Below are 22,274 nucleotides of genomic sequence, written 5' to 3'. Positions count from 1 at the left end.
GGCATGAAAACCGAGATATTCTTGCAGCTGAGGCACCAAAAAATGCTGTAATATAACTGAAAATAATCATCCCATAATAAATACAGCAATTTTCAATGATTAAACTACTTTTTTCAAGCCTTCATTTTTCATGATATGTAGTTTTTTGGCTTCAAGTTAAAGAAATGTAGCTACAAGTAAAAACACTATCTATCTATCTATCTATCTATCTATCTATCTATCTATCTATCTATCTATCTATCTATCTATCTATCTATCTATCTATCTATCTATCTATCTATCTATCTATCTATCTATCTATCTATCTATCTATCTATCTATCTATCTATAATCTATCTATCTATCTATCTATAGTCTATCTATCTATCTATCTATCTATAATCTATCTATCTATCTATCTATAGTCTATCTATCTATCTATCTATCTATCTATCTATCTATCTATCTATCTATCTAGCCCACTTGCAGTCAGGTGACCCCCAACCACCCTCCTAGAGGGCTGGGAGGGGTAACGACCGCCCATCAAAGGCTAACGACTCACATTAACACCTAACGAGTCTGTTGGTTTCGGGTCTTTGTCCACTTGTTTTTGCCACCACCCTCTTGGTGGATAAATATCTGGTACTCCCCACCAGGCTTTCAGAACTGAAGAAGCCTCTTGGATGAGAGGTGAAACGTTTTCGACTCACACGAGGTTAGTCCAGTTGCCATAACTTATGCTTGCTTGAGACAAGACAAAATATTAGAAAAATGAGACACGAAACAGCAAAAAATGAGACAAACATGTTACAAATGACAAAAAAAGACAAAAAATTATACAAATGACACAAATGAGACCAAAAATGACAAAAGCAAAAGAACAAAAAAGTAGAAAAATGACACAAATGATATACAAAACAATGAATAAAGCGAAACACAATATGACAAAAATAAGACAAAAAACCCAAGCAAGACAAAAATGAAACACAAAGACAAAAATGAGGAACAAAACGAGAAAAACAAACGATGTCAGACAATAAAACAACAAAATAAGACAAAATATTACAAAAAATAGACACAAAAGATCAATGAACAATCTAGTATTTTACTTTCTGATCAAAACAACTTGTCATGGTCTAGAAATGATTTTAAATTTATAGTTTTACTAATTTACAATCTGCAGTTAATGTCTTCTCTGGAATTTTTACACTTTGAGGGCCGGATTGGACCCTCTGGAGGACCACTTTTGGCCCGCGGGCCTCATGTTGGACACCCCTGCTGTAAGGTGTTCAGCAGATCCAGCAGGGGAGCCGACAGCGCTGCGACACACACACACACACACACACACGCACACGCACACGCACACGCACACGCACACGCACACGCACACACACACACACACTCACTCAGCATCCTTCAGCCTCTTCTGCTCTGTGACATTCTGACCCTGTTTGGATCTTCTTCTGGGCTAAACTCTGGATCTTTGTCTTTATCTCACTAGATGATTCTTGAACATAGCCAGAGTAGAGTTTAAGCTCACTTCCATTGTCCTGTTTCCACATTTATGAAAGCAGAAAAGAAACACCTGCTCGTATTTATCAGTCCACTATAACAACAGATTATAACTTCCACTGCCATTATGGAACTTTGTAATTGTGTTGAGGAAACAATCCCGGCTTAATGTCCACTCAGCTTCTATTTCTGTATCTCTGGAGCACGTGGGGTTCATCAGCAGACTGAGTTTGTTCTGTTGTTTTGGAGATTAGCTGCTGTCGCACTGTTGCTTAGCTATAATTTGATGTTATTGCAGACCATTTTTTAGTGGCATCATGTGAGTAAAATGTTATTAAATGATGCAAAGTTCAGTTTCATCAGTTAATGCGAAAAATAAAACACCTCAGGGCACGTTATTAGAGGAAAAAACAAGCTTTTTAATACTAATTGCAGCAGCTATTGGTTCATATTACGGTCATTTTGTCCGATTTTGTCTCATATTTCTTATAACGTACATCAAACTGCGTCGCCCATTTCTATTCCAAATCAAATCATCTCTGATAGTGGGGATTTCTCACACTCACATCAGATTTAAATGGACCATTCTGCAGTGCACTCAGACACAGAAATCAGCATTTCCCAGGCATAGTTATCTTCGGCGTTATCGTGACAGACGCCTCGGCGATCAGCGTTTGCCACTCTCATCTCGGCCGTGACAAAGAGCTGAACGGAAAGAAACAGCAGAGTCGAGGAGAGTTGTTTGGGGACAGAGGTCACGCTATGTTCTTACCCAGAGGAGCGTCTCTCATCAGACTCCGACTGTCCTGCTGCTGCTGGAAGGGAGAGTTTAACATAATGACACCTCGCTGTACACAGGAAAGGACGTTCAAGGAGAATACAAATGCAGGATCACAGCACAGCCCATTGTGAGAATTAGATTTTCATGAAGCATTATTCTATCATGAACTGCACCAATTCTGTAAAGAGAATTCAATTCAATTCAATTTTATTTATATAGCGCCAATTACAATCAAATTGTCTCGAGACGCTTTACAGAACCCATATGGCTGAACCCCAGAGCAGCCCTAAGGTGACAGTGGCAAGGAAAACACCCTTTTAACAGGGAAAAAAAACCTCGAGCAGAACCCGGCTCTAATGTGGGGGGACCCATCTGCTGCTGGCCGGGCAGTCAGGGCGGAAGTGGTCAAAGATATGACCAGAAGCTTGAGGACAGCTACTGATAGATACAATACCATATTCTAACCTTTAATGTTACTAACCTGCCTGTTTGGTCTTTTTGTTTTTTATGTTGTTGTATGCAAGCTAATGAACACTTGAATTTCCCTCCGGATTAATAAAGTACCAACCAACTAACCAACCAACCGACCGACCCACCAACCTACCAACCGACCCACCCACCCACCCACCAACCAACCCACCCACCAACCAACCCACCCACCCACCAACCAACCAACCTACCAAGCGACCGACCCACCGATCAACCAACCAACCCACCCACCCACCCACCAACCTACCAACCAACCCCACCAACCGACCGACCCACCCACCAACCAACCAACCCACCCACCAACCTACCAACTGACCCACCCACCCACCAACCAACCAACCAACCTACCAACCGACCGACCCACCCACCAACCAACCAACCCACCCACCAACCAACCAACCAACCAACCAACCCACCCACCAACCAACCAACCAACCTACCAACCAACCAACCCACCCACCAACCAACCAACCAACCAACCCACCCACCAACCAACCAACCAACCAACCAACCCACCCACCAACCAACCAACCAACCTACCAACCAACCAACCCACCCACCAACCAACCAACCAACCAACCCACCCACCAACCAACCAACCAACCTACCAACCGACCGACCCACCCACCAACCAACCAACCCACCCACCCACCAACCAACCAACCAACCAACCCACCCACCCACCCACCAACCAACCAACCTACCAACCGACCCACCCACCCACCAACCAACCAACCCACCCACCAACCAACCAACCAACCAACCAACCCACCCACCCACCAACCAACCAACCAACCTACCAACCGACCGACCCACCCACCAACCAACCAACCCACCCACCAACCAACCAACCAACCAACCCACCCACCAACCAACCAACCAACCTACCGACCGACCCACCCACCCACCAACCAACCAACCAACCCACCCACCCACCAACCAACCAACCAACCTACCAACCGACCCACCCACCCACCAACCAACCAACCAAGTCTCCAAGGAAAGAATCTGTTGCCTCTCAGTCTTCACTGTTGAATAAACATCTCCTGCTTTAACTGGGACAGCAGCTCATTTCAATGACATTCTCCTTAAAGCTCTGATTATACTCTACTTTATCTGCTTCAGTGGCAGATATGAGTATCATGCTGTGACATCTGCTGCTCACTCTGAATCTTCCTCCTGTTTGATGCCAGCCATGTCTTTGTGTGTCTTTAACCCTCCTGTTGCCCTCAAAAATATAGTTTCCTTGTCTGAAAAAAATCCAAAAATTCAGCAAAAAAAATCAACAAATTTCTGAAAATTTGCAAAACCTTCAGGAAGATAATTCCAATATTTCCTTAAAAGTTTCCCTTAAAAGTTTCGTTTTTTTTTTAAAAATCCCCACAAATTTGGCAAGAAAATTCTTGTAAATATTTTCAAAAAATGAGTAAAAATCTTCAAAAAAAAATCCTAAAAATATGTAAAGTGTTTCCATATATATCAGTAAAACTTCTAATATTTTCTTTAAGAACATTCACATAAAAATCAACCAAAATCCAGTGAAATTCACTGGATTTTGGTTGATTTTTATGTGAATGTTCTTAAGAAACATTTTTAACATTTCTTTTTTCCACCAAAAAATGTTCAAAGATTTTCCAAAAATGTTGTAAATGTAGACATCAGAAGTTTCACTGTGAAAATAGTTTTTTCCACATTTTCAAACTTGAAACGGGTCAATTTGACCCGCAGGACGACACCAGGGTTAAATGTGCGCTCATTAAAAGAGGAGAAGATTCTGGCCTGTTGGAGCGGCTCGATATCTGTCTTTGATTATGTTATGTTTTGACATCGTTCATCTCGGCTGTTTTGGATGCGCTGATGATGAATCATTCATGTGGAAGCTTTCAGTCAGCTGGGATTGTTGTGAAATGTATGCATACATGCTGCACACGTGCACACCAGCTCACCAGCATTTGTTGTGCTGCCAGGGACTGTTTCTGCCTCATTAAGCTCCCTTCAGATGAATATTTTGAAATGCACTTAGCTTCCTTAACTTCCTTTGGGTTTTTGGAGAATTGTAAATCCACATATTGCCTTTATGCTCATTTTTGAGAATAAAAAGGAGGAAATGACCCTTAAATTAAGTGTATTTGTCCTTTTTATTCCAGGTTTCAACTGATTGAAGACCTTTCCTATGAAGATGTGAAGAAATGCTACAGGGGCTCAGTGAGTCTAAACCAGCTGTAACTGTGTCTGTTACTCTTCCATGTCCAACCAGTTCTATTCTTTTCATGCACATGATTAATGAAAGTGGCATTCCCTATGAAAACAACATTTCTCCCTTCTGCAGTGCTAAATTCTGACATTGGAAATGAATAAAACGATCAATCCAACTGGTTTGGACATGCAAACTCCCCTTTTTGTACGTTTTGGATGCTTTGAAACCAGCACATGCTTTTTCTGCTTGCTTTCCTTATAGAGCTGCATCTTATTCATGCTAAAATGAAAAGATTTTATCTGAATTTACCGTCATGTGATGGTATTTAGTGTGATCAAGCTGCTAAATTTACAAAATAGTACCAATTCCATCACACTGCACAAAGCTTCCGCCTGCTTACAACATCATTTATAGTAATATTATCATATTATTGTAGAAATAATGCAAAAAGCCACAGACTGTCCCCTAAATTATTGTGCATAACGGGTTAATTTTAGCCCCGAGCTGCTGCCCGGTGGAGATGGAGCCTCTGTGTTACTGTAAGCTACTGTTAGTCCTGAGGACAGGAGCTGCTCCAGCACAAGCTATTAATAGAAAGACAAAAACAGGAGCAGGGAGACGACAACAAACTGAGCAGATAGGAGTTGAAGGAAAGACGAGATAGAGAGCAGGACAGAGGCTGAGATAATCTGGTGGCAGAGATATTTAGAGCTGCCAGAGGTGGAGGGGACGGAGGCTTTCAGGGAGGGAAGTGTGTGATTCTTCAGTGGAAAAGGAGGAATTTCTAGCTGTTAAAGCCTGACACAACAGAAGTGACAGAGGAAAGGCAGAGGAGGATGAGCAGTGAGGAGTAGCTGGCAGTGTTTTCTCAGCTCAGGATGATGAAGGGCAGAGAGAGAGGGAGGATGTCAGCCGGCTGCTGCAAAGTGTAGAGTCACTGGAGGTGTATCAGAGCCGGAGAAAGAGAGCCTTGTAGTTGGGAAAGAGCTCCGTGGCTGTAAACTGAGGCGTAGCTGCTGTGAGTGTGTGTGTTTGTGCACATTAGAGGCAGAGGTGTGTGTCGCTTGTAGACTATAGTTTCACGGAGGAAGCGGTAACCCGTGGCTGACCGGCTGCAGGGGAACAGTGTGTGTCTTGCAGCGGCTTGCTCCAGGCCTTCGATGTGCGCGAGTGCGTTTGTGTTTACGGCGCCAACGTGCTGAGCCTGGTGCAGAGCTCGCGTCCTCTGAGGGAGAGGGTGGTGGTGTCGGGGCCGAGCGGAGCCGGAGTGGCCGGCGGCGGCAGCGGCGGAGGGGCTGGAGGTGGAGGTGGAGGTGGTGCTGTGCAGGCAGGCCGGTCCGCCAAGGAGCTGCTCATGACTCTGCCCTGTCCCTCTGCACAGACTGTCAGCAAGTACAACTCGCAGTACCACAAACTGTTCCAGTGTGTGCCCAAGGATGAGATCCTCATGAAAGGTACGTCAAGAACACTCTTTATAATGCCTCATGCATGCACTGCAAAAACTCCAAATCTTACCAAGTCTGTGTGTCTTATTGTTAGTCTAAATGTCTCATCCCACTTGATTCAAGACAAATTCACTTAACAAGAGACATTTCAGCAGATGGAGGGACTTGTTTTAAGACAACGCATCTTAAATATCTTAAGTCAAACAATCTGGAAATTATCTTGTTTTGAGTTGAATTTTACAAGAAAACTCAAAATAAGTTTAATACATCTCAAATTAGGAGGTTACATGAAAGCTAAAATATATTTTTGAGTGAAAAACTGCAAATATTTTTAGCATATCTGGCTTATTTTAAGACTCCTAAGCTTGACAATCCTGGTAAAATAGAGCTTCAAATAAGTTTTCCACCTAATTTTAAGATCTCAATATTCTAAATATCATATCTTATTTCAAGAAATCTTACCAAGACATTTTTCACTTGTTCTACTGGCAGATTTTTTCACTTATTTCAAGGTAAAAATTCCTTGAAATACATTTTTTTTCCTTGTTTTGAGAGGAGCATTTTTTCCAATGTGACCTTTTTTCCTCATATTTTATGCCTCTGACTGACACCATGTTGAACTTTTTTTTTTCGTAGATTCTGTTTAGTACATCCTCAACATGCAGAACAAACAGGCTTAGAAACAGTTTCTACCAATGGTCCATCAGACTCCGAACCCTCTACCTGAATGCACAATGTCACTTTTTGCTGCTTTCCTGCAATTTCCTGACATATTTATTCTATTTTACTGGTTCTTATTTCATTTCATTTACCTCCCATATTGTATATATCTGGCCTCCTTTGCAGATGTTGTCATTTTTAACCCTCTTGTTGTCCTCATTTATGGGCACCAAAAATATATAGTTTCCTTGTCTGAAAAAAATGCAAAAATTCAGCAAAAAAATTCCCCAAATTTATGAAAATTTGCAAAACCTTCAGGAAGAAAATCCCGATTAATTCCTTAAAAGTTTCTCTTAAAAGTTTTATTTTAAAAAATCCCCCAAATTTAGCCAGAAAATTCTTGTAAATATTTTCAAAAAATGAGTAAAAATCATCCAAAAAACCCTAAAAATATCTTATATATATATGATATATATGCCATATATATCAGTAAAACTTCTAATATTTTCTTTGAGAACATTCACATAAAAATCAACCAAAGTCCAGTGAAATTTGCTGGATTTTGGTTGATTTTTTTGTGAATGTTCTTAAACATTTTTAACATTTCTTTTTTTCTTTCTTCGTCCAACTCTCAATTTCCGATTCCGATATCAGCTGATACCAATATCTGTGGGCTATTAAACTAATTCTAGGTAACATCTCATATCTCCTGTGGTGGACTTAACACATCAGGCCTCATTTTATTGCGATGCTCCATTGGATGCATTCTCAGATGCAACAAGGCTTTCAGATGGAAACATTGTCTGTAAATCTGTGGATGTTCTCAGTCATCCAGGTCATGATAAGTCTCAAGCAAGCATAAGTTATGGCAACTGGACTAACCTCGTGTGAGTCGAAAACGTTTCACCTCTCATCCAAGAGACTTCTTCAGTTCTGAAAGCCTGGTGGGGAGTACCAGATATTTATCCACCAGGAGGGTGGTGGCAAAAACAAGTGGACAAAGACCCGAAACCAATAGACTCGTTAGGAGTCGTTAGCCTTTGATGGGCGGTCGTTACCCCTCCCAGCCCTCTAGGAGGGTGGTTGGGGGTCACCTGACTGCAGGTGGGACAGATGGCTGCACCTCCTTGGGAGGGCTCTAAGAACGGTGTTGTAAGTGGGAGACAAGTGGTGTCTGAGGCCCCCTCCTCTGAGGGTGGAAGCAAGCAACTTATGCTTGCTTGAGAATTGTCTGTAAAATAAGAAAACTACTTAAGTTATGGAAAAAATGACATATTTATTTATTTATTTTAATTGTCTCAGACAACAGTTCACACACTCCCTCCCTCTATTGGTAAATCCAGGCATTTTTTTATAAGTTTTCATCACAGGCAAAAAAAACCCCAAATTTATACCAATATCGGACATCCTTAATTTTTAAAAAAATTTTTCAACACGACACAAATGTACAAAACAGCACACAGTAAACAAACATCAACATTACAGGAACAATGCTGCCAGACTGCTCCTTATGATGGAGGAGCTTGTGGCATTAATGGCCTATATTATGTGGTAAAATATTACAATAAAAATAAAATATAAATCAAACATCTGCCCTCTGTTCTCTTTTCAAGAATATGGCAACTGACCATCATATTACAAATTTAAGTCCAGGTTTTAATCAACTCCCAAAAGTTTCAGTGGCTTCCTTCAAAAAGGAAAAAGACGAGTCCTTCATTCATATAATGTCCTAGTTTCTCCAGAGTCACCACCTCTGAGATCAGAGATAGAAGGGAGATCTTCTCCAACCAACTTTACCTTTATGGCTTTTCTTGCTAACATTTAAAGCAGCTGGATTCCATCTTCATTTGCTTTAACCCTCGTGTTGTCTTCATTTACGGGCAGCAAAAAATATTGTTCCTTCGTCTGAAAAAAATCCAAAAATTCAACAAAAAAAATTCCCTCAATTTATAAAAATTTGCAAAATCCTCAGGAAAAAAATTCCAAAAATTCCTTAAAAGTTTCACTTATAAAAGTTTTATTTTTTAAAAAAAATCCCGAAATTTGGAAAGAAATAAAATTTAAAAAAAGAATAAAAATCTTCCAAAAAAAATCCTAAAAATATCTAAAGTGATTACATATATATTAGTAAAACTTCTAATATTTTCTTTAAGAACATTCACATAAAAATCAACCAAAATTCGCTAGATTTTGGTAGATTTTTTTTCTGAATGTTCTTTAAGAAACATTTTTTTAACATATCTTTTTTTTCCACCAAAAATGTTAAAAAATTCCCCGAAAATGTGGAAGTTTTCACTGTGAAAATATATTTTTTCCCACATTTTCAAACTTTCAAATGGGTCAATTTGACCCGCAGGATGACACGAGGGTTGAGAGAAGCAGGAACCAGCCTAGTGCCAATGCTAGATTTACATTTCGGACAATTTGGTGAGGTTCCCGTTCTATACTTACTGTAAATATGTGGAAATACGTAGACAGATGGATGGATGGATGGATGCATGATGGATGGATGCATGATGGATGGATGGATGGATGCATGATGGATGATGCATGATGGATGGATGCATGATGGATGGATGGATGATGGATGGATGTATGATGGATGGATGGATGGATGCATGGATGATGGATGGATGCATGATGGATGGATGGATGATGCATGATGGATGGATGCATGATGGATGGATGGATACATGATGGATGGATGTATGATGGATGGGTGGATGGATGCATGATGGATGGATGATGGATGGATGGATGGATGGATGGATGGATGGATGGATGGATGGATGGATGCAGGATGGATGGATGGATGCATGATGGATGGATGGATGGATGGATGGACTTTATTGTCTGTCATAAACAGTGACAGAGATTCTCCTTTGATCGGCTCCAACAACAAAAATACAACACATAAAAACACACATAAAGCACCAGCTCCCACAGTACAGACGTCTAAAAGAAAAGTTAAAAGAAACCGCAGCCGATTAAAACAAATATGCAGTGTTCGGTGTCTTCAGTAATCCTGTCAGCTTGCAGGGTGGAGATTTCTGCATCATTTTGCTTTAGAATCAGTTTCCAGTTTAAACATGTACAGATGAACTATTCCAGTATTATGTTTTGCAGCTGTGAATGTTGAATAGTTTTACGGCATTTGAGCAGAGTTGTAGGTGAGCTGGTTGTAAAACTACAGCAAGCAACGGTGCAGAGTTGCATCTAAACCATTCTAAGCCAGAGAGGGGTTATTAATGGAAATAAAAGTTCTAAATATACAACTTTGACATGCAGAGATGAGTTTTTAGGGGTTAAATGAACGAGTGGATTTGAAATTTATGCATCGTAGTTCTTTTTTGTTCCCTCCTGCTGCTTTTTATTTGCTGTAAATGACTGTCTTGGCACCGTGTCCACCTTTGATTGATCTCGCTTCTGTTCATCCGCCTGGTTAAACTCAGAAACCTTCAGCTTTCAGGACACCAAGCTTCTCCTGCACAGCATCAACTCCTCTGTTTGCACAGGTCCATCCGATTTACAGTAAACTCTGAAGCTCTCTGTGACACATCAAAATAAACCATAAAGTGTGAAACTTAAGAGATGAATATTTATACAAAAACACAGATGAGGCAGGAGAAGGATTTGGAATTGTGTATTTTTCTTAATCCAGCGTTTTTTTCTGCTCTGTTCTCAGTGTATTCCTGCGCTCTGCTCAGAGATATCCTTCTACAAGGCCGACTCTACATTTCCAGAAACTGGTTGTGTTTCTATGCCAACCTCTTCGGCAAGGACATCAAGGTAGGAATGACTGACAGACAGCTTAATAAATTCAAAGTGACTGAGAATCTTGAACTGAGTGACTCCCAGTCGCAGCCTGACAAGTTGATTGGACGAGTTGACACGTTATTTGACGGAGAGTCAGTCAGGATTATGGGCTGGTTGGAGCTTTTCTTGAACACGTCTGTGGGTCAACTTACTGAACCTTTAACCAGCATTGTGATTTTTTTCCTCTTTCATGTCATTCGTTGTACCTTTTCATTCATTTCCATGAAACCAAACCTCTCCTGACATCGTGGTGACAATAAGCTACTTATGCAGAGCACATTCCTCACATTCTGGCTGAAATAAGACACGATTCATGAGTCTGTCCTTTGCTGTGTTTTAATATCCACCTCCTCTGCAGCCACTTAGTCCAGGCATGTCAAACTCATCTGAGATCAGGGGCCACATTCAGGGTCGGACCAGTAAAACCACAGCATAATAACATATAAATAACCACAACTCCTAATTTTTCCTTAGTTTTAGTGAAAAAAATAATTATTCTGAAAATGTTCACGTTTAAGAAATTATCTTTCTACAAAACATCATGAACAACCTGACATTTCTGAAGAAAAATAAGCTAAATTTCATCAGCATTCATCCTCAGTTTATCATTTCCACATTACAACTTCCAGATCACAGAGTGTCTACAAAGGAACACAACATTTAGTCATCTGGAGCTGAACCATAGAGAATTTACTTTATAATAAAAATGACAAAAAACAACAAAAACAAGACAAAATATTTCAAAAATGAGACACAATATGATAAAAACAAGACACAAAAGGACAAAAAAATGAGACCAACTACATGAAACAAAACAAAAAAATCTGACAAATAAGTTAAAAAATGGACAAACGACACAAAACAACGAATAAAGCAAAACACAAAATGACAAAACTAAGACAAAAAACACAAGTGAGACAAAAAGGAAACACACGACAAAAAACAGAAACAAAACGACAAAAATCAGACAAAAAACAAAAACAAGACAAAAATATGAGACACAAAACAACAAAAACAAGACAAAAAATGACACTAAACGACAAAAGAACAATGAGCAATCTAGTATTTTACTTTCTGATCAAAACAACTTGTCATGGTCTAGAAATGATTTTAAATTTATAGTTTTAATAATTTACAATCTGCAGTTAATGTCTTCTCTGGAATTTTTACACTTAGAGGGCTGGATTGGACCCTCTGGAGGACTGCTTTCGGCCCACGGGCCACATGTTGGACACCCCTAATTTAGTCCAATCATAACGGTGTGTCTTTTTTCATGTTTGTCTCCTCACACCTCCTCATAAATGTCATCTTTTTGCCTTTTTCCTCCCCTCTAGGTGGCTATCCCTGTTGTTTCCGTTCGGCTGGTGAAGAAGCACAAAACTGCCGGCCTGGTACCCAACGGCTTGGCTATCACCACCGACACCGGCCAGAAGGTAAACACTCCCATCTCAGTGGCTGTAAATTGAAATACTTATGCTGATTAGAGCGACGTGGCTGTGTTTCCCACAAGAGCTGTGATGGAAGAAGAACACCACGGAGCTATAGATAGAAGCAGAGCCTGTTAGCGACAGGAAGTGAAGGGTTTTCCACCGTCACTGCAATGTTCAAAAGGGCCTCTTGACTTCTCATCACACCGACCTCTCATCCGCTTTCAAAGACAATTTGTACCTTTCCTCTTCTGTCCTTTTGTCCTCCCAACCCCAGAATACTGATCGCCAATAAGCAACAGTAGCATATGTGTAATTCATCTCCAACTGCCAATTAGCTCTGAACAAAAAAGACCCCACAAATGCATTTAACCCAGAGGGTGAAAAATGTTTTAATGAATTAATCATTTGTATGCGGCGAGCTTTCTGCAATGGAGCAAAGAGACGAGGGGAAACTGAGTCATTTGAAAGCTTGATTTGCTAAATTAAGGGAATAATCTAACAGTACTGAGCACACAAATAAATAATTTGAAGCTGTGATTCATCAGAAACCTCCCACCATCGATGCCCACGATGCTCTGTCTTTCAAAACACCAGCATGTCAGCGTTTTAGCAAAACACAGCTGAAACTCACATTTATTCTGCATGTGCAGTGGAAAGAGGTCAAGCATTAAAATGATGCATTAAACATCTCATGTTTATGGATTACAAATATTGGCAGCAGCTCTCCTCTACAATGTTAACTAATGAGTAGTTCTAAATTAGAAGGCAGGTTTGGATTTCTGGAGTTTAATGCTTCTGTAAGAGCACATTTTATACTAGTCTCAGCACATTTTAAGTCATTTTTGTCGACTCCAATGACAAATCTTCCTCCTTAACACCCCATCCGGTGAAGTTTTTCACCCTGTTACCATGCCCCTGTGGTTTTCTATGGTAGAAGATGTACCATGAGTGAAATAGTCAACGAATCTGCAGTGTGGTAACTGCACACAAAAACACAAATTCAATCCTCTCGGGTGTAAAAAAAAAAACTAACTCAGAAACCAATCTTATCAACTTGCAGCATGTATTATTATTATTATTATTATTATTATTATTATTATTCTGCAGAATCTAATTCTGGTTCTAATTACTGATCAAATGGTACAGCTTGATAACTGGGTTCTCCAGCTTCCTCCTGCAGTCTAAGAACATGCTGAGGTTAGTTGGTGATTCTAAAATTATCCGTAGGTGTGAATGCAAGAGTGATTGTGTGTCTCCGTGTAGCCCTGTGATAGATGGTTACCTGTCCAGGTGAACCTGTCATAGACTGTTACCTGTCCAGGTGTCTCCTGCCTTCACAGTCAGCTGGGATAGACTCCAGCCCCCCATGACCCTGATGAGAATTAAGCGGTGTGTAGATAATGGTAATCAGCAGGTATTCTGGTCCACTCCTCATCAGCAGACTGCTCCAGTTGTCTCAGGTTTGAAGGTTCCTTCTCCAGACGCCATGTTTCAGCTCCTTCCACAGATGTTCAATAGGATTTAGATCAGGGCTCATAGAGGCCACTTCAGAATAGTCCAATGTTTTCCTCTTAGCCATTCTTGGCTGTTTTTAGTTGTGTGTTTTGGCTCATTATCCTGTTGAAAGACCCATGACCTGCGACTGAGACCAAGCTTTCTGACACTGGGCAGCACATTTCTCTCTAGAATACCTTGATAGTCATGAGATTTCATTGTACCTGCACAGATTCAAGACACCCTGTACCAGATGCAGCAAAGCAGCCCCAGAACATAACAGAACCTCCTCCATGTTCCACAGTAGGGACAGTGTTCTTTTCTTCATATGCTTCATTTCTGCATCTGTGAACATAGAGCTGATGTGCCAGAAAGTTCCAGTTTTGTCTCGTCTGTCCATAGGACATTCTCCCAGAAGCTTTACGGTTTGTCAACATGCAGTTTGGTAAATTCCAGTCTGGCTTTTTTTATGATTTGTTTTCAACAATGGTGTCCTCCTTGGTCGTCTCCCATGAAGTCCACTTTGGCTCAAACAACGATGGATGGTGTGATCTGACACTGATGTAGCTTGACCTTGGAGTTCACCTTTAATGTCTTTAGAGGTTGTTCTGGGCTCTTTTGTTACCATTTGTATTATCCATCTCTTCCATTTGTCATCAGTTTTCCTCCTGTGGCCACATCCAGGGAGGTTGGCTACAGTCCCATGGATCTTACATTTCTGAATAATATGTACAACTGTAGTCACAGGAACATCAAGCTGCTTGGAGATGGTCTTCTAGCCTTTACCTTTAACATGCTGGTCTATAATTTTCTTTCTAATCTCCTGAACAACTCTCTCCTTGGCTTCCTCTGGTCCATGTTTAGTGTGGTTCACACCATGTCACCAAACAGCACAGTGACTACTGTAACCCTATAAATAGGCCAACTGACTGATTACAAGTTTGTAGACACCTGTGATGCTAATTAGAGGACACACCTTGATTGAACATGTCCCTATGGTCACATTATTCTCAGTCTTTTCTAGGGGTACCATCATTTTTGTCCAGGCCTGTTTCATGAGTTTATTTTTTAAAATAATTCTGTTGAACCATGGTTCAAAAGCAATGTCTGATTTTCATTGGTTAATTTTCATAGAATTTTTATTTATTATTAGTTTGTCAGATTCAAATTATTTCTGTGACCATTGTGGTTTTTCTTTCATTAACCGAGGGGTACCAACATTTTTGTCCATGTGTGTATACCTTATATGTACATTTTTATGCATTTCTTTCTCAAGGTGCAGATGTGCAACAGGGTCAATCTATAACTGAGGGACTTCTCAAGTCCATGGGATATATCTGCATACATTTTTATTAAAAATTTAAAAAATAATGTTTTTATGTTCATTATGATCATGTCTTTATAAATTCCATCATTATTTATTATAGAAACAATCAAATATTAATAAAAATGACTAGATATCACTAAAATGTCAACTAAATAAGCGTCTGAATTTAATACCAACCACCTTCTAATGAGCTAAACAATAATAAAATGAGCTCATTCAGAAATAGTTTGGATTGTGTTCTTTAATTAAGTTGAGATAATCATGACAGATATTTCTTTTTTGGAAAAATATCACATTTTGTATGGAAAATAACTAATTAAATCCCTTTCAACTAAGTTCCCCATTCCAAAAACACCTCTCCAGGAAGTGTGTTAATTCCAGATCACATGACCTGCTCCATATGATGTCATTTCCTCCTGAAGAAAAGACTGGCCAGACTCCAAGGCTTTCTGAGTTATTTAACCCTCGTGTCGTCCTGCAGGTCAAAATTGACCCGTTTTAAAGTTTGAAAATGTGGAAAAAAATAAATTTTCACAGTGAAACTTCTGATGTCCACATTTTCAACATTTTTGGGAAATCTTTGAACACTTTTTGGCGAAAAAAAGAAATGTTAAAAATGATTCTTAAGAACATTGACAAAAAAATCAACCAAAATCTGGCAAATTTCGTTGGATTTTGGTTGATTTTTATGTGAATGTTCTTAACGAAAATATCAGAAGTTTTACTGATAAATATGGAATCACTGAATATTTTTAGGATTTTTCTGGAAGATTTTTCTTGTTTTTTGAAAATATTTACAAGAATTTTCTTGCCAAATATTTGAGATTTTTCAAAATAAAACCTTTAAGGGAATTCTTGGAACTTTCTTCCAGAAGGTTTTGCAAATTTTCAGAAATTTGTTCAATTTTTTTGCTGATTTTTTGGATTTTTTTTCAGACAAGGAAATAATATTTTTTGGTGCCTGTAAATGAGGAGAACAAGAGGGTTAGTATAAAATAGTCAACAGGTTTACTACAATATCTTTAGAAATAACTTTCAGTTTTACTCAATTGTATACATAATATTTAGAAGAGTCTTTCTCTAAAATGCCATGTGGTGTTTGGTTATAGGCAGTCATGTTGGTTTTAGGCCTGAAAACAGCTAAAATGTGGACTATGAGACTAAAAGTCTTCCAGTTCTATATTGACCCAGCTGTGTTTTTCTTTCCTCAGTATGTATTCGTATCTCTGCTGTCCAGAGACAGCGTCTACGACGTCCTCCGCAGGATCTGCACACATCTACAGGTCAGACACACTAATAATACATTCATCCCGTCCATCCAGTCCTCACGAACATGTCCGATAAAGATCTGTTTTCACTCTGCAGGTCAACGGGAAGAGTCTGAGCTTGAAGCAGTTCATGGAGGAGCCGACCTTATCACTGGTCAGTGAGGAAAACCTTCATTACCTTCTGTGAAATCTGTACAGATCAAAGTGAGCAGAGCTTCACCTCCTCACACAGAACAGATCAACAGTGAATTATTCCCAGAGAGCCAGATGTTATCGTTAGCACTCTGAAGTCACCTTGTGTTTGTGCTGCTGGTTTGCCACAGAAACGCTTTTGTATGAAAGAAAAATTAAATTCTGTTAACATGTTCGTCCTTGATCACGCTCTAACCTCCACCGATAATATCCAGAGGAAAAAGACCGTTTGTTCGTGTTGCCGTGAACGATCAGAAAGGTTTTATAGACTTTGGTGTCCCAGACTGAGGTTAAACGGGTTCAATTCTATAAAATACAGTCCTGTTAAGAAATGAAAGTAGAAATATTCCAGATATCATTTCCTCTGGCAAAGACTTTCACTAGCTCCTATAGAGGTTCCTATGGACCCTATCTTGAAAATTAAAATAAAATAAATCAAAAGTGAATAAATAAAATAAAAAGTAAATAAAATAAAAACAGTGAATGCAATTCAAATTAAAAATTAAATAATAAAAAATAAAGTAGAAGGAAAAATGTAATGTTAAAAAAAAAAAGAAATTACAAAATAAATAAATATAACAGACACCAAGAGATGCAAACAAAATAACAAAAAGTAAATAAAATGTAAATAAAATAAATGAAATTAAAATAAAATAAACAGTGAATACAATTCAAATAAAAATAAAATAATCAAAAAATAAAGCAGAATGAAAAATGTAGAGTTAATGGTAAAAAAATAAATAAATTACAAAATAAATAAATATAACAAACACCAATAAATACAAAATAAAGCACCAAAAATGCTGTATCAAATTAAGGAAAAAGAACAAGTAGAATAAAAGAAAATAGAGGTTAAAATAAAAAACAAAGGTTATAACAATAATAATAATAATAATAATAATAATAATAATAATAATAATAATAATAATAGTAAAAAAATGTAAATACAGAGTGTAAAACATTAAAAGAGAATAAAATAGACAAATAAAATGGATGTAATGAATGTAATATCATACATGTAGTTGTTTTACTTAGTAATATCTTTATTTATATTATTATAAATCGTTATAAACCATTATCCTAATAAGATGTTTGTTTACTAACTTAACGGCAGACTTGTATTTTACATTTTTATCTGCATTATTGAAAAAAAGAGAAAGAATAGTCACTCAAATATTCTAATTAATGGCTTTAATTTTTAAAACAGCATTCATAGATTAATAATAAAAACTATTGTGGTTGCTGACATAAAACTCCTTTATGATGGATCAGTTGGGTTTTCATCTTTCCAACACTTTCTCCTCCTTCAGGACGAGTTTCCGACTCCAGACGAGTTCCCGGTGGTGGACGAGTTCCCGTCAGTGTTGAAGTGGAGAAGGAAACCCTCGGTGGTGTCAGTGTCGTCCTCCCTCCCTGACCTCCTGGGCAACTCCACCGGCAGCCTGAGCGCCGCCGACACGCCCTTCCAATCAGAGCAGCCGCTGGAAGGTGATAAAACACGATTATTACAGATTATTACACCCACACAAAGTTCAAGGCTGCAGTGAAGGATGCACCATTCAGTTTATCCAGTCAAAGTTTCACATAATAACTGATTTTAAGCAACAAAAAAATTAGGCAAATTTGTAGGAAAACTAAACAGGATTTCAGGTTTATGATGTGTTCCACTTGAGTACAGCTTGAAAATGCTGATGGGATGTTTATCATGATGAGTTTGCATTATGTCGTCTGAGGGTTTGTGGGGGAATAAAAGATTTAAAGAGTCATGCCAAACGAGAAGGTGCTCATCCATGGAGAGTTTTATAGGTAAATAAAATAAAAATGACCTCAGTGAAATGTGGAGTCATTAAGGACAAAGTTGACGTCTATAAAATGTCATTTATCTGCAGGATAAGGATTGTTATACAGATATTATTGTTATATAGTTCATATGCTTGTGTGTCTGACAGAGAAAGACGGCAAATGAGTGATTGCTTTTGGACGGAAACGTTTCCGTTATGCAACGTTAAGCTCCAAATGGAGATAAAATCGTGCGGCTGCTTGTATTAAAAAGCTTTGTGTGGATGCAGATTAAACAGAGATTATCACAAACAATGTCTGCTGTCAGAGCGTCTGAGGACAGTTTAACGGCTGACGGGTTTAGCTTCGTTTCAGGACTCGAACCTACTTTAATCCTCGTGTCGTCCTGCGGGTCAAATTGACCCGTTTTAAAGTTTGTGAAAATATATTTTCACAGTGAAACTTCTGATGTCCACATTTTCAACATTTTTGGGAAATTTTTGAACACTTTTTGGTGGAAAACAAAACAAATGTTAAAAATAATGTTTCTTTAAGAACATTCACAAAAAAACATTCTGTGAATGTTCTTAAAGAAAATAGAAGTTTTACTGATATATGTGTAATCACTTTAGATATTTTTAGGATTTTTTTGGAGGATTGTTACTTCCATCCATCCATTATCTATACACCTCTTAATCCTCACTAGGGTCATGGGGGGCTGGAGTCTATCCCAGCTGACTCAGGTGAAGGCAGGGGACACCCTAGACAGGTCACCAGTCTGTCACAGGGCTACATACAGAGACAAACAATCACTCTCACATTCACACCTACGGGCAATTTAGAATGATCAATTAACCTCAGCATATTTTTGGACTGTGGGAGGAAGCCGGAGTACCCGGAGAAAACCCACGCATGCACAGGGAGAACATGCAAACTCCATGCAGAAAGATCCCGGGAAAGCCGGGACGTGAACCAGGGATGTTCTAGCTGCAAGGCGAAAGTGCTAACCACTACACCACTGTGTAGTCCAGGATTGTTGCTTATTTTGTGAAAATATTTACAAGAATTTTCTTGGCAAATTTGGGGGATTTTTTTTTTCTTTTTATAAAACGTTTAAGGGAAACTTTTAAGGAATTATTGAAATTTTCTTCTTGTTTTTCTTCAGTTTTAACAAAATGCTAAAAATTTTAATAAAAATCTATCAAAATGTTACAAATACAGGAGCATTAGTTATGCATAAAATCAGTTTTTTAAAATCCTTTTTTCCCCTCATATTTATGGCAAGATAGATACTTTATTAATCCCGGGGGAAATTCAAGGTTTAATCTTTAAAAAAGAAGAATCAGCCACTTTAGTCATTGATTAAACTCCTGATAATGCCTCAGTTTTCTGTGTCAAAGTTAAATATTTATAATTAAAATATTCCCTTCTTGGCTTAAATATTTTTAAATGTCACTTTACACCGTTGCTTCCTCTAAATTATTCCTCTCTGCCTCAACTCTTTCACCGTTTACAGCAGCTCGAGCACTCCAGCTCGCCTCCAGTGCTGCTTCTACACTTTAAAACTACGTTACGTCACACAATGATGACATGTAGATGAATGTGAATAATTAAATCATACGTGTTCGAACCAGAAACTGATTGTGAAGAAGAATGATAGAACAGAAAGCTTCACCCTGCAGGTCGACAGGATTATACACACCTGGAAGTCAATTAGTGTTTAGTCATCGACACGCTGCAGCTTTAATGGAAAAACACTCAGCTGTGAAAAGAACTGCTTGTTTAACTCAGGATATCAGGGTATATAATAACAACAACAACATCAACAACAACAATAATAATAATAATCAATAAATAGATAAATAAATAAATAACAGAGAAGAAATAATAAATCAATCAAAACAAACAGAAAAATTATTGGAGTTAAACATGGTGAAAGATTTAAAAATATTCCAAATATGATTTTGTCTGCTGAAGATTTCCTGACAGTGCAGCTCCCATACAGGCTCTAATTAGTCTTAGATTTAAAATAAAATAAAATATTTCAGTCATGACATCAGAATAGATAATAATAATAATAATAATAATAATAATAATAATAATAATAATAATAATTAATATTATTGTGTGTTACTGTGTGTTTTTGTGTGTTATTATGTATTATTGTGTGTTACTGTGTGTTGTTGTGTTCCAGAACGAGCCCTTCAGACTGACAGAGGTCTTTTATCGGAGCCGGTGGCCGAGCTGGGCCAGATGGAGTACCAGCTGCTCAAGTTCTTCACCCTGCTGTGAGTTTATAGACGCCATCAACTCTGCCTCCTCCACCATCACCTCCTCTACTCTACCTCCTCCACCATCACCTCCTCTACTCTACCTCCTCCACCATCACCTCCTCTACTCTGCCTCCTCCACCATCACCTCCTCTACTCTGCCTCCTCCACCATCACCTCCTCTACTCTGCCTCCTCCACCATCACCTCCTCTACTCTACCTCCTCCACCATCACCTCCTCTACTCTGCCTCCTCCACCATCACCTCCTCTACTCTGCCTCCTCCACCATCACCTCCTCTACCTCCTCCACCATCACCTCCTCTACCTCCTCCACCATCACCTCCTCTACCTCCTCCACCATCACCTCCTCTACTCTACCTCCTCCACCATCACCTCCTCTACTCTACCTCCTCCACCATCACCTCCTCTACTCTACCTCCTCCACCATCACCTCCTCTACTCTGCCTCCTCCACCATCACCTCCTCTACTCTGCCTCCTCCACCATCACCTCCTCTACTCTGCCTCCTCCACCATCACCTCCTCTACTCTACCTCCTCCACCATCACCTCCTCTACTCTACCTCCTCCACCATCACCTCCTCTACTCTGCCTCCTCCACCATCACCTCCTCTACTCTACCTCCTCCACCATCACCTCCTCTACTCTGCCTCCTCCACCATCACCTCCTCTACTCTGCCTCCTCCACCATCACCTCCTCTACCTCCTCCACCATCACCTCCTCTACTCTGCCTCCTCCACCATCACCTCCTCTACTCTGCCTCCTCCACCATCACCTCCTCTACTCTGCCTCCTCCACCATCACCTCCTCTACCTCCTCCACCATCACCTCCTCTACCTCCTCCACCATCACCTCCTCTACCTCCTCCACCATCACCTCCTCTACTCTACCTCCTCCACCATCACCTCCTCTACTCTACCTCCTCCACCATCACCTCCTCTACTCTACCTCCTCCACCATCACCTCCTCTACTCTGCCTCCTCCACCATCACCTCCTCTACTCTGCCTCCTCCACCATCACCTCCTCTACTCTGCCTCCTCCACCATCACCTCCTCTACTCTGCCTCCTCCACCATCACCTCCTCTACCTCCTCCACCATCACCTCCTCTACCTCCTCCACCTCCTCTACCTCCTCCACCATCACCTCCTTCACCTCCTGCAGCAGCTGACTCTCAGCTCCACTCAGCATCAACACGCTGATATAAACAAGGGAAGGATCTTAAAGTCAGGGGACCGGAGCTGCTAAAACACATCTACTGAACAAAACCTGCAAAAAAAACAGGTCGAAAATTTCCAAATGATGCTAAAATATCAAATTCACAGGAACACACCACCTCTTTCTGCAAAAAACTCAACACAACCACAACATTTCATGTGTAAAATGTGGGTTTTGGTCACAGTGAATCATTTTTAACATAGCGACCATCCTGTTGGGATGTTTTTATTTTACTTTACAAAACAGAAAATTAGTTCAACTATCAGCCACATGGAGAGAATTTCCACTGTTTAGGAAATCATACATAAACTAGACTATTAGTTTTTGGACCGTATGAAGAGCTTGATAATAATAGATTCATTCTTTTGTTTATTAGTGTTTTGTTATGCATCATAAAT

General features: G+C 39.5%; 1 protein-coding gene across 1 annotated transcript in view; it reads left to right on the top strand.

Annotated features, from left to right (window-relative positions):
* Positions 1–22,274, top strand: part of LOC111580711 (GRAM domain-containing protein 2A-like) — a 41,153-nt gene that overhangs the window by 14,801 nt on the left and 4,078 nt on the right. Inside the window, exons 6-13 of the mRNA XM_055011732.1 lie at positions 4,909–4,966; positions 6,085–6,412; positions 10,749–10,852; positions 12,214–12,312; positions 16,342–16,413; positions 16,496–16,552; positions 17,901–18,078; positions 20,564–20,657. Coding sequence (XP_054867707.1) covers positions 4,909–4,966; positions 6,085–6,412; positions 10,749–10,852; positions 12,214–12,312; positions 16,342–16,413; positions 16,496–16,552; positions 17,901–18,078; positions 20,564–20,657 — 990 coding nt within the window. The remainder of the gene's footprint in view (positions 1–4,908; positions 4,967–6,084; positions 6,413–10,748; positions 10,853–12,213; positions 12,313–16,341; positions 16,414–16,495; positions 16,553–17,900; positions 18,079–20,563; positions 20,658–22,274) is intronic.

This window comes from Amphiprion ocellaris, chromosome 1 (genome assembly GCF_022539595.1).
Source record: "Amphiprion ocellaris isolate individual 3 ecotype Okinawa chromosome 1, ASM2253959v1, whole genome shotgun sequence".
NCBI classification, from domain to species: domain Eukaryota; kingdom Metazoa; phylum Chordata; class Actinopteri; family Pomacentridae; genus Amphiprion; species Amphiprion ocellaris.
This window is presented reverse-complemented; position numbering and strand designations above follow the sequence as displayed.